This window comes from Dendrobates tinctorius, unplaced genomic scaffold, assembly GCF_039654945.1.
Source record: "Dendrobates tinctorius isolate UK_male_01 unplaced genomic scaffold, ASM3965494v1 ptg000265l, whole genome shotgun sequence".
Classification (NCBI taxonomy): Eukaryota; Metazoa; Chordata; class Amphibia; order Anura; family Dendrobatidae; genus Dendrobates; species Dendrobates tinctorius.
This window is the reverse complement of record NW_027361932.1, coordinates 12,467,983-12,493,503: the sequence shown is the minus strand read 5'-3', so window position 1 is coordinate 12,493,503 and position 25,521 is coordinate 12,467,983. Positions and strand designations below refer to the sequence as shown.

General features: G+C 45.3%; 1 protein-coding gene across 2 annotated transcripts in view; it reads left to right on the top strand.

The window, feature by feature from the left end:
- TOP3B (DNA topoisomerase III beta) overlaps positions 1–25,521 on the top strand; it is a 142,864-nt gene that overhangs the window by 27,353 nt on the left and 89,990 nt on the right. For both annotated transcript variants that reach the window (XM_073559125.1, XM_073559124.1), the window contains exons 4-10: positions 1,887–1,993; positions 3,696–3,770; positions 3,856–4,052; positions 4,248–4,404; positions 4,799–4,912; positions 19,147–19,237; positions 21,015–21,169. In XM_073559125.1, the coding sequence (XP_073415226.1) occupies positions 1,887–1,993; positions 3,696–3,770; positions 3,856–4,052; positions 4,248–4,404; positions 4,799–4,912; positions 19,147–19,237; positions 21,015–21,169 (896 nt within the window). The remainder of the gene's footprint in view (positions 1–1,886; positions 1,994–3,695; positions 3,771–3,855; positions 4,053–4,247; positions 4,405–4,798; positions 4,913–19,146; positions 19,238–21,014; positions 21,170–25,521) is intronic.

The following is a 25,521-nucleotide window of genomic DNA, read 5'->3' as shown; positions in this document are numbered from 1 at the left end:
GTGACTTAAATATGAGTGTCTGAACAAAGGGCCTGAATACTTATGACCATGTGATATTTTAGGTTTTTTTTTAAAATAAGTTTGCAAAAATGTCTACATTTCTGGTCATTTTCAGTCAAGATGGGGTGCAGAGTGTACATTAATGAGAAAAAAATGAACTTTTTTGAATTTACCAAATGGTTGCAATGAAACAAAGAGTGAAAAACTTAAAGAGGTCCGAGTACATTCCTTACCCACAGTACATCAGAAGCTAGCGCTTCTAATTTTCCAAATCTGCACCCGCATTATGTGGAGGTGACGGGCCTCTTAGATTGGTGTAGCTAATTTGGTTTGGAGGTGTAAATGTATGGCTGCCTGTCCACAGTGGGAGCCGAAGTTCCTACAGTCATTTGTACTGCACGGCCATGCCAATATCTTACAAAATGTTAACAAATTTCCTCCATCTATTATCCTGGTTGACATAATGCTTTAAACAAAACAAACCATGAAGCCATTAGCCTACGTCCTTGCATCTCACATTATAAAATAAAAGTGTAATCTAAGCACTTTCCCTGCATTAATTGTAGTGTGACCGCAGCTATTTTTCTAGTTGAGCAGCAAGTATGGTTCAGAGGCAATTACTTCTCTGCCGTGCTTCCCATGCATCTCTGTGTAGTCTAAGTGCAGGAAGCACAGGAAGAGGTTTAATGAGGTAGCTCAGCGTGTAGCAGGGCCCTACATGAGGTCTTAATAAAAAAGGAAGGGCAGGTTTCTCAGCCACGTGTTGCATGTCTGCAGAGAGAAAGAGGCAGCAAGTCGCAATTTGTGAGGTGTAGCGATCTAATGTATGGCAGCACCCTCTGGTGGAAAAAAACTCTATATTAACAGATAAGCGAGAAACAATTTCCAAAATCACATGTACATTTGCTATGAAAACTGATTGGTTATTGCTTGTTGGAGGCAGAGCGAGAATAACAATGTATCGTCAGCAATATATTCAAATCCTAGATCTTGTGTGAAGTGTTTATCTAACTACCATATTGGATTATCATGTCTTGTTTCTGTGCTTGCCCCATCTAGAGATATCCTCAGTATTTATTGGATGGGGAAGACGGTTTGTTTGTTTTTTTAGATGTTTCCCTGTCGTATAGAGAAGCCTTTGGGAAAATATCTGGAAAAAGCGTATGCTGTATTTTGAAAAAAACAAAAACAAAATGCACTCTTTATATTTTGTTTTATCTGGGCTTATTACCTCACTGCTATAAGCACCAAAAAGCCACAGAAAATGCTTAAGGCCAATTTCAGACAAGAGTAATATAGGCACAAGTCTTGACCAGACGGCGACGTTTTACGATGTCAGTTCCAGTCATTAGACCCACAGTCAAGGTGGAACTTGCGCCTGTATGTGGGTGCAGAACTTTACTCATATACACTCAGTGAAATTGGTACCTGACCGACTGGTTAGTTGTCACAGACTTTTTCAGTTTTAAGGTTGAGCTACACAAAGGGCACTAGTTATTAGTTTCAGGCAGAAAACTGATATAAAAATATTGCAAATACCATAAGCAAAAAACTTGGGACCATTGTCGGTTTTACTCCAACTTTTTGGAAAGGAAGTGAGTCTTTACTGGAGGAGAAATGACTTAGCTTAGTCCGACAAATTGATTATAATTTAGGCAACAAATTATACCAGATATGTAGTCTAGTCAGTGAGCTGGACTGAGAGACACATCAGCCTCGAGGAATGGGCCCCTAGGACTTTTTGTCGTATGCAATCTCATGGACTGCAGCTGTCTCTCAGTCAGTAGCGCTATAGAAAGTGTCGTCCCTAGCGTTGTGACCTGTTACAGGTTTCATGTGTCTTGCTCATGTAGCATTGTATATCTATGATATGCTTGTTGTTTCAGGAAAATATAACAACTGGGATAAAGTGGACCCAGCAGAGTTATTCAGCAAAGCACCCACAGAGAAGAAGGAAGCCAACCCTAAGCTCAGCATGGTGAAGTTCTTGCAGGTAGGTAAATGCTATCTGTCACTCATCGCTTGTATCGTGTATAGCGTCGGTCAAGAAGCCAAAGTGTATTCACAATTGGGAACAGGTTAAAGTGCCACTGGTATAAGACAAAAATATTTACAAGATGCTCATAAGGCGTAATTCTTTCTTTATACCTAATGATGAGTTCAGAAATTATATTTTTGTTGGAGAATTTTTACTGTGGGATTAGAGTAACAAATTAGCAAACTGGATTCACTCCCAGCAGATCCTGAGCAAAATCTACAGCATCCCCTGTCTGCTGCGTAAATGCTGCAGATTTTATTCATTGCAATAAGTAAAATCCACACATATATGAAATCTGCATGTGGAGCTGTAAGCGCTGAAGCCAGTGATTTACTGTACTGGTCAAATGGAGGTCCTGCATGTAATCACTGACATCAAGGGACCGATGCACCAAGACCACTAGTCTTCATGAGTGGGCTTCCTGGAATCAGGACCTTCAGACAAGTAACGTACATTTCAATGTGTGCCTCTCCATAACCCCTACTCCAGTCCCTACTTGAGTAAGATTTGTGACTTAGCAAACCACCATCACTCGGCATGAATTTAACGAGTAGTGGTCGCCACTGCCCCAGTCCTGTATATTTTGTCAAAGCTGGGAGAATGTGGCGTGGGAACATTAAGGGTATATGCACATGTTGCGGATTGGGCTCAGGAATTTCCTGAGCGGATTCTGCATCTCTTGCCAGAAAACGCATATAGAAATCCACACTATTTTGTGTGTTTTTTGTGTGGATTTGTTGTGGATTGGCATGTGTTTTTACCCCTACAGATTTTGATTAATTCAATGGGTGTAAACGCATGCAGATCCACAAAAAGAATTGTGGAAAATAAACCGCTGCGGATTCCGTGCAGAATTTTCTGCAGCATGTGCACAACTTTTTTTCCTATTGAATTACATTGGCTGGTCACACACTTATGGATCTGCGGAGAATCCGCAGCAAATCTGCAATGTGTGCACATACCCTAAAAGTTGCAAAATTTTGACGCAACTCCGAGTTGCACCTACATTTTGCGACTTTTTAAAGTTTTTATACCAGAATTTTGGCATGAAAGTTTTGATGCCTCAAGACCCAACTTTGTTACATTTTTCTTACAAGACTGAAATTTTTTGTTTAACCTTAAAAAAAATGTACATTTGTTATCTGCAGGATTGTGAAATGTGACACTTAAGGCTCCTGTACACATTTGACTAACGTCGTCCATACATGCCCATATCAATAGATTTGGCCGACATGTGAATCGGGTCAACCATCAGATGACTATCTAAGAAGTTAAGGATCCAGCATGTCCAATTTCAGACTGCTGATCCTTTTGATCTCTAGAGTTAAGTCACCGCCAGAGATGACTGGCAGCGGCTCTCTCATAGAGAACATAGGCGCACTCAGCTGAGCAAGCGTTCCTGGGTATGGGAGAGTCAGGCAAGATAACCAAACCATCGTTCATCCAATAGCTCTATAAAGTCTATGGGGGGGATTAAGAATAACGTTATCTTTATGTGTATAGACAATAATGACCATATCGATCAGTTTTTAATTGGTTCTTCTTTTGGAAGAAAAAAAGATTTCTTTACACGGCGAGAGAGTCCCTTTTTAAAAAAGCATAAGATCCATATGTGTGAAAATGATGTATAATAATATATTTCCGTCATGTTACTCAGGTGGAAGGACGCGGAAGTGATTACATAGTCTTGTGGCTGGATTGTGACAAGGAGGGAGAAAACATCTGCTTTGAGGTAACTTCTTGATATGACATATCAGCTCCTTGACTTTTGTTAGCTCTGCTCTAGTCATCAGGTGCTGCATCATTTTGGTCTTTAGGTCCTGGATGCAGTGCTCCCGGGGATGACTAAAGCACACGGAGGAGAGCGTACTATATACCGTGCTAAGTTCAGCTCCATCACAGACACAGATATCATGAATGCTATGAACAGTCTGGGAGAGCCCAACAAGAATGAAGCACTTTCTGTCGATGCCAGACAGGAGTTGGACCTCAGGATTGGCTGTGCCTTCACAAGGTTTCTTCATTTTCTTTCATGATGTGTGTGATTCTTGCTATTTTACATTTGCATACAGAATACATTGAACACGGTCTGTTTCAGTAAGAGCTTTGCTATCTGGTATTATAACAGGATTTTATAAACGCTATTCACTAAATTACTTACATATTAGTTTATAACAAACTTCATATTCTTCGTCTTATTTTTACACAGGTTTCAAACTAAATATTTTCAAGGCAAATATGGCAACCTTGATAGTTCCCTAATATCTTTTGGCCCCTGCCAAACCCCGACCTTAGGATTCTGTGTGGAGAGACATGATAAGATCCAGTCTTTCAAGCCTGAAACTTACTGGGTACTTCAAGTGAAGGTGAAGTGATATTGCAATATTTATTATAGTGGAATCTGGAATATGACTTAAGTTATTTGCTTGCTTACAAATATTGTAAAAAGTAACTAACATATAGCATGGTCCACCTTGTCCATTTGTTAGGACGGATTTCTATACATCCTAGCCTTCTATGTCAGTTTTTGTGCCTGAAATGATGACAACAGATGTGAAACAGCATATTTTGTTATCATTTGGCCTTTTTTTTCTTCCAGTTTCTATAGCTAAACTGGCTAGCTGGATCAAAAAATGCAACATGTAGCCTTTTATGATCTGGTTCCTTGAAAGTTGCTATGCTGGAGAGGAAAAAAAAACTGTATGAATATATATTTTGGAACCTAGTTTTATGATACCATTTTTCCATACTTTAATTCAGGTGAGTCGTAGTCAAGAACATCCCCTTACTTTGGACTGGGATCGCGTTCGAGTCTTTGATAGAGAAATTGCTCAGATGTTCTTAAACCTTACAAAAACGAGCAGGGAGGCAAAGGTAAGAATGCACTATTTCTGTTTGGATATAGACCCTTGCCAGACGTCAGTCTTGCCAAGTCATTTAGACTTTTAAGGAAGCAGCAGAGCACATGCTCATCCACTTTTGTATTCAAATGTCTCCTCAAAATAGCCAAGCAGGGGTTTTTCCAATCTGGCAAACCTATTTATATATACATATACACAGTGGCTTGCGAAAGTATAGTGAATAGTCTAAGTTGATGAAGTGAAGTGAGAAAAATATAGGCATAAATTCCATTTATGGGGTCAAATAACTAAAAATTGGCATGTGCATATGTATTCACCCCTTTGCTATGAAGTCCCTGAACATTTCTGGTGCAAGCAATTACCTTCATAATTCACATGCTTAGTGAAAGGCAGTCCACCTGTGTGCAAGCTAAGTGTCACATGATCTGTCAATATGTACACACCTTTCCTGAAAGGTCACAGAGGCTGCAACAACATTAAGGCTACTTTCACACATCAGGTTTTCGGCGTCAGGCGCGATCCGGCGTCGTGCCGGAACGCCGGATCCGGCAAATGTTTAGTAAAACCGGATGTGACGGATCCGGTTTTCTGCCGGATCCGACTTTTTCTTGACAGACAAAACCGGATCCGTCTCATCCGGTTCATCCGTTTTTCTATCCGTTTTTCGACGGATTACGCCGGATCCGGTTTTTAAAATTGACCCTTGTGGCCTTCCGAACGGGATTGGCTACTGGAAAACTATATATAGCATGTTCCTACAGCCCTTCTTTGACAGGTTGAAGAGGAGAAAGTGCAGGTTGGAGAGAAGAGCAAGTTACTGGCGAAGATGGATGTTGTCATTGGAAATATTTTGAAGAATTTGGCGGATTTTATAGCGGAGGCGAATCGTTTGAGGGTGATTGTTCTGGAGAAGGAGAGAGCGAGACAGCAGCGCATCAGGCATCGTAGACGACGTTTGTGGATCCACCCCATCACAGCCAAGAGAATGACGTGTGGGGTCTATTCTACACTCTGCATGGACCTTCGACGAAACCCGGATAACTTTTTTGGATATGTTAGGATGAAAATGGAGAATTTTGATTACTTGGTGGAGCGCATTGCACACCTCATAAGAAAAGCGGACACCTATTGCCGCTTCTCTGTTTCACCCGCAGAGCGTCTGATGGTGACTTTAAGGTAAGCCACATTTATTGGATGTGATCGCATCAGAGCACACTTTCACTGCAATCTTGTTGGTGGTAGTTTGTATCTCCAAGTGTTATAGCTCAGTTTTGGTATGTAATGCTGTGATTTAAAACTAATTTATTGTTTTTTAATTCCCCACAGATTTCTTGCAACTGGAGAATCCCTTTCGTCACTGCATTTCCAGTACAGACTCGGGATTTCCACCATATCTGGAATTGTGAAGTACACATGCCGTGCACTGTGGGACTCCTTAGCTGAAGAGTTTTTACCAGAGCCCACAACAGAGAGGTGGATTGAAATTGCTGACAAGTTTCAACAGATATGTCAGTTTCCCAACTGCTTGGGCGCTGTGGACGGGAAACATATCCGCATTGTAAAGCCAGCCGGATCGGGATCGGAATATTTCAATTACAAGAAATATTTTTCAATTGTCCTCATGGCCATCGCTGACGCGGAATACAAATTTATTGCGGTTAATATTGGGGCCTATGGCCGCTCCAATGACTCTCAAGTTTTCAAACTGTCTGCCATGGGGCGTAAACTGTATGGAAACACCTTCCAGTTCCCACCACCTAGACCGCTGCCGCAAACATCTGGTCCACCTATGCCATTTGTCTGTGTAGGGGATGAAGCCTTCCAGCTTTCAGAACACCTTTTGAAACCGTACTCTAGCAGAGGATTGACAAGACCAAAACGCATTTTTAATTACCGCCTCACAAGAGCAAGAAGAATGGTTGAATGTACCTTTGGTATTCTGACAGCCAAATGGCGGGTCCTATTGACTGCGATCAACCTCAAGACAGAAACTGTGGACGAGGTGATCAAAGCGTGCGTGGTACTCCACAATTTTGTTATCTGCAAAAACCCATTTCCATTGAGGACACCTCTGAAGAAACCACCTTGCAAGATTACCATGACATTACCACTAGAAGTTCTGTGACGGTTTCAGTAATGAGGGACAATTTTGCACTATACTTTATGTCACCTCAAGGCAGAGTACACTGGCAGGATGACAGAGTGTGAAAGATTTGTGCCCTAACCAAACTTGTGTACCTTCTGTACCAACAGTATATACCTTTGCCAACCAAAGTTGGCTATCTTGTCATGGTCTCTATTTTTAGCTTTAGGCCACAGGTGTGTACCTGGTTGTGCTTTATGCAAAGTATTTCACCTTTTAACAAAAGTTGTGTACATTGTTAGGAAATCACCAGCAATAAACACAACTTTTTAGGTGAAATACTTTGCTTCAAACACAACCAGGAACACAACTGTGGCAAAAAGCTAAAATTTACCCACAGTTATATACCTAGTTTTGAATACCATTTCACCTTTTAAATACCCTGTATTTAACCTTTTTCGCCGCAGAAAGAAATGACAGACAACCAGTGTAAAATAATTTAACTTTTATTGAAAAATGTTTTTTTTAGTAAACTTTTTTAAAATTTTAATAAACTTGTTTAATAAAGCTTTGAAACCATAAAACTGGTCATTTTTATTTAAATACACACATTATAAATCTGTGTAGTGTGTGGTGGAAATACTGCTGGAGGGGCTGCGGGACACTTCGACACTGGGAGTGTGGAGAGAGGACTGGGATCGTGGTGGGGAAGGAACAGTTAGAGGTGAAGGTGTGGAAAAAACTACAGAATGGGTGGACATGTGGGAAGCAGAAGAGGTGGTGGGTGGTGGAGTGGAGGGTTGGGCAGGGACTGTAGGAGCAGATGATGTTGATGGCAAGTTGTATGGGGAAGGAGTTTGGTACGGGGCAGGTTGCTGGAAGTGGGGAGATGTCTGGTACGGGGCAGGTTGCTGGAAGTGGGGAGATGTCTGGTACGGGGCAGGTTGCTGGAAGTGGGGAGATGTCTGGTACGGGGCAGGTTGCTGGAAGTGGGGAGATGTCTGGTACTGGGGAGGTTGCTGGTACTGGGGAGTTTGCAGGTACTGGGGAGGTTGCTGGTACTGGGGAGGTTGCTGGTACTGGGGAGGTTGCTGGTACTGGGGAGGTTGCTGGTGCTGGGGAGGTTGCTGGTGCTGGGGAGGTTGCTGGTGCTGGGGAGGTTGCTGGTGCTGGGGAGGTGGATGGTATGTAATAGGAGGGGGAGGATGGAAAGTGGCTCGAGGGGGTGTAGATGTAATAGGAGGGGGAGGATGGAAAGTGGCTGGAGGGGGTGCAGGTGGAGGAACTACTGTGGTGGGAGGAGGAGGTTGGGAGGTAACTTGCTGGAGAGCAGCGTGGCATGAATGCATTACATGCATCTGCTGGGCAGGAGAGAGCGTTTCCATGCGCTCGACAACAGACCTGAAAAAGGTGTGGTTTGGCGAAGATCTTGCTTCTGAATGCATGGTTTGCAGAAGTGTCTTCACCTCCAGAATGCTGGAGTTGATCTGCTGATAGCCTGCGGATATTTGCTCTGACAAGACTTTTAGACAGTTCTGGAAAGATGCATTCAGATGCAAGAACTCTGGCGCATAAGTCTTTTCCTGACCCCTCTGCCGCTGCCGCCCAGTACCCGCAGGTGTACTAGAGGTGGCAGGGGCAGAAGGGTGGGGTAAAGGGAAAGCTATCTCCTCACCAGCAGCTTCATGTAATGTAGGCGGCCACGATGCTCCTGTGCTGGTGGATGGGACAGATGGGTCGAATGTGTGGGAAGGCTGGGAAGGTGCAGATGTACCGGGGCGGTCGAAGTGTCCCTCGGTGCCGGTCTCCTCAGGGATCGCCTCAGAAGGGTCCAATCGTGCAGGCTCCCGAGTGCTGCTCACCGTGCTGTGGAATAAAGAGAAAAAAAAACAATTAAAATAGTGACATGGTATGGCCCTGGCTGAAAAAAAAAAGTTACATCTAAACATTTTTTTGTCACATGTGGTGTGTAATATTTACCTTCTGGTGAGCATTGTCTCCCGGAGGAACGACAGGGCTCGTGCGTACTTGTACTTGCTCCTGCGTCCTCCAGATCCACTCGGGGCCCGCATCTCTTTATTGAACTCCTTCTTGAAACGATCCCTCACAGACCGCCACCGCTTCACAATTCTCTCCCCTGAAACGAGAAAGGACAAAGTGGTTAGTATACAACATCAGTGTTTCCCAAACTCCAGTCCTCATGGTCCCCAGGGGTCATGTTTTCAGGATTTCCAAAGTAAATAGAAATCCTGAACACATGATCCGTGGGGACCACGAGGACTGGAGTTCGGGAAACACTGGTTTAAATCAAGCAACCGGTACTGTATATACTTACGCTCTTTAATCTGGGCCCGAGCTTCGAGGTCCTCCCAGCGGTCCACAAGGAGCGAACAGATTTCCTCCCAGAGTCGTCGGGTAACGATCAGGTCAGCGTGGCGGCGGTCAGCCATATTCCAGAGCGGCTCCCTTTCTCTGACGAGATCGATGAGGCGGTCCACATCAATCCCTCCATCCTCACCGTCAGAGTCGGGAGCACGCTGTGAAGGCTGTTAAAGAAAAAGACAAAAATAACATAATTAGCCTCCACAAAAGAAATGAAATAAAAAGTGCAAAAAAAACAAAGCAAAAATATTTATACTTACACGCTGGTGACCGCCGCGTGTCTGTCGCCGACGACCCTGGGAGGCACTGCGAGGACCTCTTGGCCGAGCACCAGATTGGGAAGACTAGAGAAGAAAACAAAAAATGTTATGTCTTTGGATGTAGGCATTTGTTTGCTGTGTGTGGTCTGCAGAACATTGTTTTCTATGTGTTGTGTGTAGTGTGATGTTGTGTTTCTGCGTTTGATGCAAAAAACTTACCAATTGTGAGCCCACTCCAAGTGTCTGTCCACCCCTTCCTTCTTCTTCTGGGAGCTCCTCTTCATCTTGTGATTCCTGTTTTGAAATAAAAGGCAATGAATACACATATATTACAGAGATGATGGATTTTGGAAATAAAAACTTACCGTCAAACGCTGACGATGCGAGGGAGGGCTCCCAGAAGATGTGCTGTCTTCCTCATGGCCAGACTCCATGGCTGTGGGTGGTGTTTCTGCTGCTGCCATTGCTGCTGCTGCTGCTGCATCTATTGGGCGGCTGTTGAATAAAGAGAAACAAAGGGCCAATGAATATCTTGATATTCCATAGCCCTAGTTTGGAGGAATGGGGGATTTGATAATTACCGTCTCTCATCTGCTGCTGGACTCCCCTCCCGTTGTTCAGCATGCTGCTCCATTTGGGGTGGTGCTGATGGTGCTGCTGCTGCAGATGTGTGCTGCCTTCTCCTGCTCCTGGTTCTTGGCTTGGGTGGCATGTTGGGTGTGGCTGAGGGTCCCATTGTCTTGCTTTTATATATGTCCTGTGGGCAGAGCTACTGAGCATGCTCAGACCAAAGAAACCGGATCAGGCGCATTGCGGCGCTCATAGGCTTTCATTGTATGAAAAAGCCGGACACGCCGGATCCGGCGTGTCCGGCTTTTTCGCCGGAGACAAAAAACGTTACAGTAGCCGTTTTTTCCAGACGCCGGATCGCGTCACATTGCCGGATCCGGCGAAAATCGGATGAAACGCATGGCCATCCGGCTCGATCCGGCTTTAATGCAAGTCAATGGGGGGGAAACCGGATCCGGCATTGCATTTCGCCGGATCCGGTTTTAGCCAAAAGCGCCGGATCGCGCCTGACGCCGAAAACCTGATGTGTGAAAGAGGCCTAAGCAAGAGACATCATTAACCAAACACCACCATGAAGACCAAGGAGATCTCTAAGCAAGTTAGGGACAAAGCTGTTGAGAAGTGCAAGTCAGGGTTGGGTTATAAAAAAAAAAATCCCAATCTTTGGTGATCCCCAGGAGCACCATCAAATCCATTATCTTCAAATGGAAAGAACATGGGACCACAACAAACCTGCCAAGAGAAAGCCTCCCACCAAGACTCTCAGCTTGAACATGGAGGGTATTAGTCAGAGAGGCAGCACAGAGACTAAACATAACCCTGATGGAGCTACAGAGTTCCCAAGCAGAGACTGGAGTATCTGTCCATACAACCTCAATAAGCTGTACACTCCAAAGAGGTGGCCTTTATGGAAGAGGGAGCAGAAAAAAGCCTTTACTTTGTAAAGCTTGTTTTGAGTTTACCAAAAGACAAGTGGGCAACTCCCCAAATGTATGGAGGAAGGTGCTGTGGTCAGATGAGACCAAAATTGAACACACACACACACACACACACACACACACAGAATACAGTTGTGCTGTGCTCAAAAGTTTACATACCCCGGCAGAATTTTTGCTCTCTTGCCCTTTTTTTTTTTTTTTTTTTTAGAGAATATGAATGATAACTCCAAAACTTTTTCTCCACTCATGGTTAGTTGTTGGGTGAAGCCATTTATTGTCAAACTGCTGTGTTTTCTCTTTTTAAATCATAATGACAACCCAAAACATCCAAATGAACCTGGTCAAACATTCACATACCCTGGTGATTTTGGCCTGATAACATGCACATAAATTGACACAAATGGGTTTGAATGGCTACTAAAGGTAACATCCTCACCAGTGACCTGTTTGCTTGTAATCAATGTGTGTGCATAAAAGCGGAGTGAGTTTCTGTCTGGGAATGTCCTCTTGTTCTTAACCTGTCTGGACTCATTTTAACAACATGGAATAAAGGAGAAGTTTTACCCTTTGCCACGACAGCACCCACTGGAGGTATTGGATCCGCCCCTTTGGAACAGGAAACCCTACAGAAAGATAAAAAGGGGGCGGTCCGCCTTTCCTCCTCAGTTTTGGTTTCCTGTTCCCAGGGAACCCCAGGATTATCCTTCAGGAAGACATACCTGGGCCTGTGCATGCCGCCTGTGCAGTATCCGCGAAAACAGCAGGGGCTGCGGTCCAGAGGCAGCGTCGGGGGAGGTTCCGTTAGACGGCTCCCCCCTCGTCTGATGGATGGGGGTGATGACCGGGTCCGGGAGGGGCCGCCCGGTCTCACCGGGGAGCGCGCCAGGTAGAGCCCATCTCTTAGAGGCCGCCGCTGCAGGAGCGGTAAGTGCGCCAGTGGCGTGAAGAAAAAAAAAAAAGAGGGAGATCCAAGCGGGGGCAGCATCATGTGAGAGGCGCGGGCCGCATACAGAGCGGCGGCGCGGGAGCCGGCCAGTGCAGATGCTCCAAGCCCCGGAAGTAATGGGTGAACTTCTGGGGCACGATGGCTGAGACGGCGTAAGTGCGCAGGCACGAGTGAACCAGGAAGGGGAGGAGGAGCAACTTCCGGGAAAAAAAAAAAGAGATGGAAAGGTGAGAGGGAGCGCCGCGGTGTAAGCGGCGATGGGCCATGTCATCTCCAGGAGAAGTGCACGCTCCAGCAGGGGACTCAGCTGGGGGCAGCTCCTCCAGGGACCGCGCTGCCAGGGGATCCATCGACACCGCTCACAGGAGTGAGGCGGGAGAATCAAGATCCAGGACGGGGTCTCAGCCATCTGTTCCGGTAAAGCTTGACTGGGTGAGTGTGCAATATATATATACTCTGCCTAATAAGCTGACATTCCCCCTCTCCTTTCGCCATGTCTCCCCCTCTTCCAGGCGAAGGAAAAAGAAAAATCCAAACACAAAGAATGCGCTTTATGCGCTCAGCCTCTCCCCAAAAAGCTGTGTAAGCAATGCACCAGAGAGACTAGACAAGGGACCGCAGTGTCATCAAAGGACATTCGGACTATAATTGGGGAGGAACTACAGGCTATCACCCGTGCCAGTACTCCCTCAGATACTAGGAGCAAAAAACAAGTGACTCTCAGCTCAGATTCGGAGGAGGAACAGGGGATAATCTCCGATTCCTCACTCACGTCATCAGAAATTGAGGGACAATCATGTTTTCCCATGGATAGTGTGGATAACTTAGTCAAATCCGTAAGGAACACTATGGGGTGTGAGGAGACAAAGGGCGTCCAAACCACGCAAGAAATAATGTTTGCGGGTTTGGCGGAAAGGAAAAGGAGAGCGTTTCCAGTAATACCGGCAACTAAGGCCCTAATAAAGAGAGAATGGGAAAAACACGATCAAAGAAGTTTTCTCCCATCGGCCTCAAAGAGGAAATATCCATTTAGCGATGACGAGCTTTTGAAATGGACCAAAATTCCAAAGGTGGTTGCTGTAGTAGCTTCTACCTCGAAGTAGTCAACTATTCCAGTAGAGGACGCGGGCTTACTGTCCGACCCACTAGACTGTAAAGCAGAGTCATCATTAAAACGGTCTTGGGAATCTACTACAGGCATTTTTAAGCCAGCAGTAGCCAGCACATGTACCGCCAGGTCAATTCTCGTGTGGTTAGACCAATTGGATCAACAGATCGAGCAGAAGGTGTCTAGGGAAAATCTACGGGCCGCTATTCCATTAATTAGAGGGGAGGCAGCCTTCATGGCCAATGCATCGGCGGACACCCTGCGGCTAGCAGCAAGATCGGCGGGTCTTGTAAACAACTCCAGGCGGGCACTATGGATGAAAAGCTGGAAGGGGGATGCGCAATCAAAATCTAAGATTTGCGCAACCCCATGCGAGGGTGAGTTTCTCTTTGGGAAAGCCCTAGACGACATACTCGCCAAAGCGAAAGAAAGAAAGAAGGCTTTCCCTGATTCTTCTATCCCTTTCTACAGGAGAACCTTTAAAAGGTGACCGTTTGGGAAAAGGAGACAAACGGAGAGATCAACTAGATGGCCCACAAAAGAAGAGAAGCAAAAGGGTAGCATGTTTAGAGGTTCAACATTCCGAAAAGAAAATAAATACTGAACAATCAGTCCCCCCAGTAGGGGGTAGACTGAAATTTTTTTTCTCAAAATGGGAGCAAATAACTTCAAGTTCATGGATTCTAAGTATAATTAAAGAAGGAACAAAATTAGAATTCCTTCAAATTCCTCACGATTTATTTATTATAACCCGCCTTAACTCAATAGTGCAACAAAAGGCCCTCGAAGTAGAGATTCGGAGCCTACTGTCCAAGGGGGTTTTAGTAAAAGTCCCAGGGGGACAAGAAGGTAGAGGTTTTCACTCTCCCTTATTTTTAGCTTCCAAACCAGATGGTCCGTTTAGGACAATCATAAATTTAAGGAGGCTTAATACGTGTATAAAAAATTATAAGTTTAAAATGGAATCAATCAGATCCACCATTAAACTTCTTTTTCCAAACTGTGTAATGGCGGGAATTGACTTAAAAGATGCTTACTATTATCTCCCTATTCATGACAGATACCAAAAGTACCTAAGGGTTGCAGTGGTATTCGAAGGCAAGATCCATCATTTTCAGTATACGGCCATGCCCTTCGGTCTCTCTACAGCACCGAGAATCTTCACCAAAGTGATGTTAGAGGTGATGACCTATCTTCGTCAGAAAGACACCCTAATCGTGCCTTACCTGGATGACGTCTTAGTTATCGGGAACTCGATCACTCAGTGTACTAGACGTGTGGCTGATACGGTCTCATCTTTGCAGGATCTAGGCTGGATCATCAACTTCCAGAAGTCCAGACTGTTTCCACACTCCCTTCAGATGTTCTTAGGGTTCCAGTTAGACTCTACGACCCAGAAATGTCTGCTCCCTCAGGTACAAATTGCGCTCATAAAAGATAAAGTTGAGGCAGCAATGAACAGACCACGGATGTCCCTAAGAGAGGCAATGTCTCTATTAGGGTCGCTCACTTCTTGCGCCCCAGCAGTTCAGTGGGCCCAATATCACATCCGCACACTGCAACATCAGATCCTCCAAGAGGACAGGCGACACGGTGGTCACCACGAGAACAAGATAACCTTATCCCATGATGTCTTGACTTCTCTAGAATGGTGGCTAGATGGTAACCATCTGTCCACGGGAGTCCCATGGGTAATAATACCATCCCATATCTTAACCACCGACGCTAGCCCCCACGGCTGGGGAGCCCATATGGGGAATAGCATCTGTCAAGGAAGGTGGAGTAGGGACGAACTGTGCTACTCATCTAATTTAAAGGAGTTGACGGCAGTATATTATGCTCTACATCATTTTCTTCCACAACTCCAGCAGAAGCATGTCAGGATCTTATCGGACAACACCACCACAGTGGCCTATTTAAACAGACAGGGAGGTACTCGATCAGAGACTCTGATGTCTTCTGCGGCAAGAACCTTAAACTTTGCCGAAAATTATTTGTTGTCCCTCTCTGCCCTCCATATCAAGGGAAAGAACAGCCAAGAGGCAGACTTCTTAAGCCGACACACACCTCGGCAAGGGGAGTGGTGCCTCAATCACCGAATTTTCAAGGACATAGTAGCTCTATGGGGGCAACCTCAGGTGGACCTCTTTGCTACGAAGGAGAACAGACAAAAACATTTGCCTCCCTGTCCCCGTCAGATCATCCAGACATACTGGACGCCCTCCAGGCCTCATGGAAGTTCAACCTGGCATATGCCTTTCCTCCGATAATCCTTCTACCACAGGTCATTCGGAAGATCAGAGAGGACAAGGCGAGAGTAATTTTGATAGCACCATTCTGGCCCAAGAGATCGTGTTTCTCATGGCTACGAACCATGTCGGTGTCAGATCCTTGGGTTCTCCCTTCAATTCCCAACCTACTCTCCCAAGGCCCTTTTTTCCACCCCCAAGTGGACAGCTTACACTTGACGGCGTGGAATTTGAAAGGCAGCTACTAAGATCAAGAGGGTTTTCCGAAACACTAATTGCTACGCTCCTACAGAGCAGGAAGCAGTCCACTACTCAGATTTATACAAGGATATGGAAAAAATTTCTGCAGTTCCATACAACCCCTCATTCCACAGAAATCCCGATAGTTCCTATCTTGGAATTTCTACAAAAAGGGAAAGACTTAGATCTGGCAGTAAACACACTGAAAGTCCAAGTGTCCGCATTAGGGGCATTGTATGGCCACAATATAGCAGGGAATAAGTGGGTATCATGATTTATTACAGCTTGCGAACGATCGGCTCTTGTTCACATACCTGCAATCCCTCCGTGGGACCTAAATTTGGTCTTAGACGCCCTAACGGAAGCCCCCTTCGAACCACTAGACAACAATATCTCTAAAATATTTGTCACTCAAGACGGCACTCTTAGTAGCACTAACGTCTGCTAGGAGGGTGAGTGACATCCAAGCTCTATCCATAGACCCGCCCTTTTTCCAGCTATACCAGGATAGGTTGATATTAAAACCAGACCCCTCATACCTTCCTAAGGTTTAAGGGATCAACAAAATTCCATAGATCTCAAGAGATACTCCTCCCGACCTTCTTTAGGGATCCCTCTACTCCTGAGGAGCAGAAATTCCACACCTTATATGTTAGAAGAACTGTCCTAAAATACATTGAGAGGTCCAGGAGCTGGAGGCAGTTAAGGGCTCTGTTCATATCTTTTCAGGGCTGTAAAAAAGGGTACGGAGTCATGAAGAGCACCTTATCCCGATGGATCAGGGATGCCATCTGTTTAGCCTACTCCGCGAGAAGTGAAGATCCTCCGGAGAACATCAGAGCACATTCTACCAGAGCAATGGCATCCTCCTGGGCCGAGAGGGGAGACGTTCCAATCGAAGCCATATGTAAGGCGTCAATTTGGTCAACCCCTTCTACCTTCTATAATCACTATAGACGTGATCTTTTATCAACTTCTGACCTAAGCTTTGGCAGGACTGTCCTTGGCACGGTTGTCCCACCATGGTGATGGTCTCTGGAATCTCTCCAGTGGGTGCTGTCGTGGCGAAGGGTAAAAAGCCGTATTACTTACCGGTAATGCTCTTTTAATGAGTCCACGACAGCACCCGCTCACTTCCCTCCCTATTATGATATCAATAGCAATAAATACACCATATATTAAAGTGTATCTCCTAAAGATGAATAAGTAAATTTGGAAATGCAAAGACATTACCTAACTCTTGGCGGTCCGCCTGGTACTCTGAAATACAAAACTGAGGAGGAAAGGCGGACCGCCCCCTTTTATCTTTCTGTAGGGTTTCCTGTTCCAAAGGGGCAGATCCAATACCTCCAGTGGGTGCTGTCGTGGACTCATTAAAAGATCATTACTGGTAAGTAATCCAGCTTTTTTTATCCATATCCAGCTGGTCGATCCTTCTTTCTCTTTTTTTTTGCTCACATCCGGTGGTCAGACGGGCTTCGAATCCCAGCTGTAACATTGAGGACTACATACTGTTCACACGGTGAGGCTCATTTCCCTTTTTGTTTTCTTTTTAAAGGTAACATCCTCACCTGTGACCTATTTGCTTGTAATCAATGTGTGTGCATAAAAGCTGAGTGAGTTTCTGGGATCCATACAGATTTTTGCATCTTTCATCCAGCCACTGACATTTCTAGATTGTGAGTCATGGGGAAAGCAAAACAATTGTCAACGGATCTGCGGGAAAAGATAGTTGAACTGAATAAAACTGGAAAGGGATACAAAAAGATATCCAAGGAATTGATAAATCCAGTCAGCAGCGTTCAAACTGTGATTAACAAATGGAAAATCAGGGGCTCTGTAAAAACAAAACCACAGTCAGGTACACCAAAAAAGTTTGGTCTACAACTGGCAGGAAAGTTGCTCTGGATGCAAAGAAAAACCCACAAATAACATCAGTTGAAATAATGGACTGTCTGAAAAGTAGCGATGTGGCTGTTTCAAGATGCACAATAAGTAGGCACTTGAAGAAAAATGGGCTGCATGGTCGAGTCGCCAGAAGAAAGCCATTACTGCGCAAATGCCACACAGTATATCGCCTACAATATACAAAACAGCACAGAGACAAGCCTCAAAACTTATGGAACACAAGGTAATTTGGAGTCATGGGACCAAAATTGAACTTTTTGGCCAGAACCATAAATGTTATATTTGGAGCGAGGTCAACAAGGCTTATGATGAATGGAATACCATTCCTACTGTAAAGCATGGATATCATTGAGCTACTCTGGGGAGAGCTCAAGTGCACTGTTCATGCTAGACAGCCCAAGAATTTACAGGAACTGGAGGCTTTTTGGCAAGAAGAGTGGGCAGCTGTACCATCTGAGAAAATAAAGTACCTCATCCACAACTACCACAAAAGACTTCAAGCTGTCATTGATGTTAGAGGTAGCAAAACACGGTATTAAGAAATGGGGTATGTGAACTTTTGATCAGGGTCATTTGGATGTTTTGGGTTGTCATTATGATTTAAAAAGAGAAAACACAGTAGTTTGACAATAAATGGCTTCACCCAATCACTAACCATGAGTGGAGAAAAAGTTTTGGTGTTATCATTCATGTTTTCTGAGAAAAGGCCAAGAAAACAAAAATTCTGCAGAGGTATGTAAACTTTTGAGCACAACTGTATATGTATATTTTTTTTGTTTTCCCTTTATTAGTGTAACAGTAATCCAGTGAAATAAAATTAGTAAAATTTACAAAATTGCAAATATAAAGAGCATGGCTACAGAATCCATGTAGAAGGCAGAGTGTAGCTCTACTTGTTTCAGGTGTATAACACCCTTAACCATAACAATAACTGACCATTGCTGGTGCATTAATATATGGTTAGATCCAGTCTGCCTGCTATTGGTTTAAGATTCCTACTGATTTTGCACACGTCCATTCAGGTATCTGTGGACATGACATCATCAGTGGCGCTTACCTCCCAATGTGATAGTGAGTGATATCGGAATAGCCCTTTAAAAGGAATTTGTCAGCAGGAAATTACAGTCCAAAATGCAGTCTTCATGTTATAGAGCAGGGGGAGTGGAGTAGATCGCTATAAAATGTATTGAGAACATTTTCAGTAAAATCCTCTTTGTTAATTGTTTAATCCTCTGACCTTTCCAGGATTTTGGGTCCTGTGGGTGGTCCTATCAGTGACTGACAGCTATCTCAGTATGCACACTTATACAAAGGAAGCTGTCAGTCGCTGATAGGACCTCCTACTGGACCAAAAATCCTAGAAAGAGCAAAGGATTAAATGATGAAAACCCAGTTGATACTGAATCTTTTCTCACAAAATTATATATCAATCTGCTCTGCTAACGTTGCTTTATAACACGGAGCCTGCACATTGGACTGCATTTTCCTGGTGACAGCTTCCCTTTAAGATAATTTATCTAGAAATTACTGAGACATACTTTTAATCAGATGATTTTCTTGCAGGTAGAATCTGTCAGCAAAAAGGAGAAAGCGAAGCAGAGACCTCAGGCTTTAAACACAGTGGAAATGCTGAGAGTAGCCAGTTCAGCTTTGGGTATGTGGAATGTATAAAGTATTTTTTTTTAAGACAAAGTATAAGACCATGGATTGGAAATTGGCCACCTAATACCCCAGATGATAGAACCATTACTTTGCTCATGGTATAAAAGACAGAAAGGGGAAATAAGACTTCAAGACTTTGCCAAAGTTGTTGCTGTGGCAAGAAGCCCTGGTTGTATTAAAGATTTTCATGATAATTAACTTCTCAGTGTGATATACAATACTCAAAAAATAAAGGGAACACTCAAATAACACATCCTAGATCTGAATGAATGAAATATTCTCATTGAATACTTTGTTCTGTACAAAGCTCAATGTGCTGACAACAAAATCACACAAAAATCATCAATGGAAATCAAATTTATTAACCAATGGAGGCCTGGATTTGGAGTCACACACAGAATTAAAGTGGAATGTAATGTCCTTAAAACAAGTCAAAATGAGGCTCAGTATTGTTTGTGGCCTCCACATGCCTGTATTATGACCTTCCTACTGTACAATGTCTGGGCATGCTCCTGATGAGGCGGAGGATGGTCTCCTGAGGGATTTCCTCCCAGACCTGGACTAAAGCATCTGCCAACTCCTGGATAGTCTGTGATGCAACATGACTTTGATGGATGGAGCGAGACATGATGTCCCAGATGTGCTCAATCGGATTCAGGTCTGGGGAACGGGCGGGCCAGTACATAGCTTCAATGCCTTCATCTTGCAGGAACTGCTGACACACTCCAGCCACATGAAGTCTGGCATTGTCCTGCATTGTGAGGAACCCAGGGCCAACCGCACCAGCATATGGTCTCACGAGGGGTCTGAGGATCTCATATCGGTACCTAATGGCAGTCAGGCTACCTCTGGCGAGCACATGGAGGGCTGTACAGCCCTCCAAAGAAATGCCACTCCACACCATTACTGACCCACTGCCAAACCGGTCATGCTGAAGGATGTTGCAGGCAGCAGATTGCTCTCCACGGCGTCTCCAGACTCTGTCAAGTCTGTCACATGTGCTCAGTGTGAACCTGCTTTCATCTGTGAAGAGCACAGGGCGCCAGTGGCGAATTTGCCAATCTTAGTGTTCTGTGGCAAATGCCACCTGCACGGTGTTGGGCTGTGAGCACAACCCCCATCTGTGGACGTCGGGCCCTCAGACCATCCTCATGGAGTCGGTTTCTAACCGTTTGTGCAGATACATGCACATTTGTGGCCTGCTGGCAGTGCTCCTCCTGTTCCTCCTTACACAAAGGCAGAGGTAGCGGTCCTGCTGCTGGGTTGTTGCCCTCCTTCGGCCCCCTCCACGTCTCCTGGTGTACTGGCCTGTCCTGGTAGCGCCTCCAGCCTCTGGACACTACGCTGACAGACACAGCAAACCTTCTTGCCAGAGCTCGCATTGATGTGCCATCCTGGATGAGCTGCACTAGCTGAGCCACTTGTGTGGGTTGTAGAGTTCGTCTCATGCTACCACGAGTGTGAAAGCACAACCAACATTCAAAAGTGACCAAAACATCAGCCGGAAAGCATTGGTACTGAGATGTGGTCTGTGGTCCCCACCTGCAGAACCACTCCTTTATTGAGGGTGTCTTGATAATTGCCAATAATTTCCATCTGTTGTCTATTCCATTTGCACAACAGCATGTGAAATTGATTGTCAATCAGTGTTGCCTCCTAAGTGGACAGTTTGATTTAACAGAAGTTTGATTTGCTTGAAGCTATATTCTGTTGTTTAAATGTTCCCTTTATTTTTCAGAGCAGTGTATAATTGTCTAATGTCATTTCAGGTATGGGTCCTCAACATACCATGCAGATCGCGGAGCGATTATATACCCAAGGCTACATCAGCTATCCTCGCACAGAGACCACACACTATCCTGAGAACTTTGATCTGAAAGGGACCCTGAGGCAGCAGGCTAACAATCCATTCTGGGGCGATACAGTGAGTAAAGCAAAAAGTGATAGTGTTTTTTATGTTTCGGCACTAACATAAACCCCCTGACAATGGAATTGTATTCCAAAACGCACGTCGGGGTGTGCGCGTTATCTGGACACTGCGGATCTTAGGGTATACAGCCCCCTTTTACATGAGATTGGCACTTTGCACATTTATAACCAAATGCTTTTTTCATTGCATTTAGCACTTTGCACTTTATTCAAATACGTGCCCTTATTGCTTTCATTGGTTTTGACACCGTTGCACTTCACTTGCCATCTTCTGGAGAGTGTTTTATCCTCATATGGATTGTGATTATCATATATAGATATACAGTATATATATATATATATATATATATATATATAGTACAGACCAAAAGTTTGGACACACCTCAATCAAAGAGTTTTCTTTATTTTGATAACTATGAAAATTGTAGATTCACTCTGAAGGCCTCAAAACTATGAATTAACACATGTGGCATTATATAATTAACAAAAAAGTGTGAAACAACTGAAAATATGTCTTATATTCTAGGTTCTTCAAAATAGCCACCTTTTGCTTTGATTACTGCTGTGCACACTCTTGGCATTCTCTTGATGAGCTTCAAGAGGTAGTCATCGGAAATGGTCTTCCAACAGTCATGAAGGAGTTCCCAGAGATGCTTAGCACTTGTTGGCCCATTTGCCTTCACTCTGCGGTCCAGCTCACCCCAAACCATCTCGATTGGGTTCAGGTCTGGTGACTGTGGAGGCCAGGTCATCTGGCGTAGCACCCCATCACTCTCCTTCTTGGTCAAATAGCCCTTACACAGCCTGGAGGTGTGTTTGGGGTCATCATGTTGAAAAATAAATGATGGTCCAACTAAATGCAAACCGGATGGAATAGCATGCTCCTGCAAGATGCTGTGGTAGCCATTCTGGTTCAGTATGCCTTCAAATTTAAATAAATCCCCAAGTGTCACCAGCAAAGCACCCCCACACCATCACACCTCCTCCTCCATGCTTCACGGTGGGAACCAGGCATATAGAGTCCATCCGTTCACCTTTTCTGCGTCACACAAAGACACGGTGGTTGGAACCAAAGATCTTAAATTTGGACTCATCAGACCAAAGCACAGATTTCCACTGGTCTAATGTCCATTCCTTGTGTTCTTTTGCCAAAACAAGTCTCTTCTGCTTGTTGCCTGTCCTTAGCAGTGGTTTCCTAGCAGCTATTTTACCATGAAGGCCTGCTGCACAAAGTCTCCTCTTAACAGTTGTTGTAGAGATGTGTCTGCTGCTAGAACTCTGTGTGGCATTGACCTGGTCTCTAATCTGAGCTGCTGTTAACCTGCGATTTCTGAGGCTGGTGACTCGGATGAACTTATCCTCCGCAGCAGAGGTGACTCTTGGCCTTCCTTTCCTGGGCCGGTCCTCATGTGAGCCAGTTTCTTTGTAGCGCTTGATGGTTTTTGCCACTGCACTTGGGGACACTTTCAAAGTTTTCCCAATTTTTTGGACTGACTGACCTGCATTTCTTAAAGTAATGATGGCCACTCTTTTTCTTTACTTAGCTGCTTTTTTCTTGCCATAATACAAATTGTAACAGTCTATTCAGTAGGACTATCAGCTGTGTATCCACCAGACTTCTGCACAACACAACTGATGGTCCCAACCCCATTTATAAGGCAAGAAATCCCACTTATTAAACCTGACAGGGCACACCTGTGAAGTGAAAACCATTTCCAATGACTACCTCTTGAAGCTCATCAAGAGAATGCCAAGAGTGTTCAAAGCAGTAATCAAAGCAAAAGGTGGCTACTTTGAAGAACCTAGTATATAAGACATATTTTCAGTTGTTTCACACTTTTTTGTTCATTATATAATTCCACATGTGTTAATTCATAGTTTTGATGCCTTCAGAGTGAATCTACAATTTTCATAGTCATGAAAATAAAGAAAACTCTTTGAATGAGAAGGTGTGTCCAAACTTGTGGTCTGTACTGTATATACGTATTGTTTTATCACCTTTGCTTCTTTGTATATATTATAATTATTGTCATTTATGTTTGATTTTTCACCTTTTTTGTATACATTTTCTTTATTATATTTTATTAGATTTTTTTCTTTTTGCTCTAATGTTTTTGTGATCAATAGCTAAAAAATATATTTTTAATATTAACTTTTCCTTTTTGGTTCACTTATTACATTGAATTCATTTACACGTCCATATATCTAATATACTGGTATACATCATGTCCTGACACGTGCACGTTTCTTTTAGGCTGTGTGCACACGCTGCGGATTTTGCTGCGGTTCCGCAGCGGTTTTGGCCGCTGCGGACCCGCAGCAGTTTCTGCTGCGGTGTACAGTACAATGATTCCCTATGGGAATCAAAAACCGCAGTGCAGACGGTGCGGAATTTTCCGCGCGGATTATCTGCGGTTTTCAATCCGCAGAAAGAATTGACATGTCAATTCTTTCTGCGGATTCTCCTGCGGTTTGCCATCTCCTCCATTGAGGAGATGAAAAACCGCAGGGCAAAACCGCAGAGCAATCCGCAGGTAAAACCGCAGGTATTTTGACCTGCGGTTTCACCTGCGGATTTTACAAAATCCGCGCGGATGAATCCGCACCTAATCCGCAGCGTGTGCACACAGCCTTATAGTACTACTGTTTGCCACTATTTATTTAATAAAGGCAATTTTATTTGAATAATTGTTGTCCGGTATCTTTATGATAGTCCACTTTTCTCCTTCGTCTCATTGGGGGACACAGAGACTGTGGGTGTGTGCTTCTGCCGTCTGGAGGCCGACACTAAGTGTACAAAAAAAGAGTTAGCTCCTCCTCCGCCGCATACACCCTCGCCCCTAGGCCGGGCGTAACTCAGTTTTTGCTTAGTGTCTGATGGAGGCACACGCAGTCTGGAGTTCCAGACTAGATTTTTTTTTTTTTCCTCCCTTTTTTCTATGAAGATAAGATAGGGGCGACGGATCCTATAGAGAGGATCCGATCTCCCCAAATCACCAACGGGCGACCACGTGTGAGTAACCCTCCACGTGTCCTCTCCCGCACCGAGGGACACATCTGGGACTTTTTTCCAGACATCTATTTTTTAACGAAAGAGGGGCAACGCGTCCTGATTAGAGGACTCGGTTTCCCCACAACTTCATCAGGAGCACGTGTGAGCAGAACCAGGGGTCAGCCTCCGCGTTGCTACTCTCCTACAACAGCAGTGTATGGAGGACCCGTCCACCCCTTGGTAGTGAGTCCAGGGGGTTGAATCGGAGGCGCAGGTGAGAGCGTACAGGGGGAAGAGGCCGCGAGTAAGACCGACAGAGCCCCCCCCCCCCCCCGCGCGCCTGCACGGCGGATGGCCCTGCTCACCTGTTTAGTATATGGGGGATCCGCTCCTGGAGCGCACCGCAAGTTGGCGCTGGTGGGTAGCGGTAGCCAGGGCGTTGCACCCGGGCTCCGCACGCCGCGTGTATCGCGGCCGGAAGCCCGCCGGCGGCCGCGGCCCCACTGTAGGAGGGCGCGAGTATCGCGCGAGGCCGCGCGCCGACTTCCGGTGGTAGCCGGAAGTCCCGCCCGCTGACTTCCGGTGGTAGCCGGAAGTCCCGCCCGCTAACGCGGCGGTGACAGCGGCGATGGTGGAGACGCGCGATATAGGGCAGGAGGTCAGAGGCGCAGATCCCGGAGAGGAGCCGGTGGGTGAGTGTAACTCCGTTTGGAGAACCACGCTGCTTGTCAGGGAAGAGGTTACCCTCCTCCTCCTTCTATTCTGCCTTCAGCCTGTGCAAGTATGTCTGCAAAAGGAAAAGCTCACTCTTTCCTTTACGCGGTTTGCGTGTCCTGTGGGGTCAGGCTGCCAAAGGCACAGGCGGGTAAATATTGTGAAGCCTGTGAGTCGGAGCGCGCCCAGGAGCCCCCCACTGTTTCTGAACCAAGGGGTCAGGACCCCCCGGAATGGGCGGTGTCCTTATCGCAGTCTATGCTGTCCCTTACAAGGGCAATTGAATCCCTTCAGGGCCCGGGCGGGAGCAGGGAGGGGGGTCTGCCAGCGGAAGAGAGCTCGTCCTCGTCTCAGGACCCTCCAACCATTAGAGGTCGCTCCAGTACCAGGCAAGCTCATATCAAGAGGGTTCGTTCTCCGTCGGCCGGACCCTCCGGGGCTTCGGCGGCGGGTATTAGGGCATCCCGTTCCCCGTCACTGAGCTCTGGGAGCGATCAGGATGAAGGAGAGGAGGAAGGAGCCTGGAATCTAGAAAGTCTGGGGTTCCAGGATTCGGTGGACAGTCTCATTGAGGCAGTCAACCAGACATTAGAGATCGAGGACGATGTGCCCACAGCCTCAGGTCACAAGGTCTCTTTTAA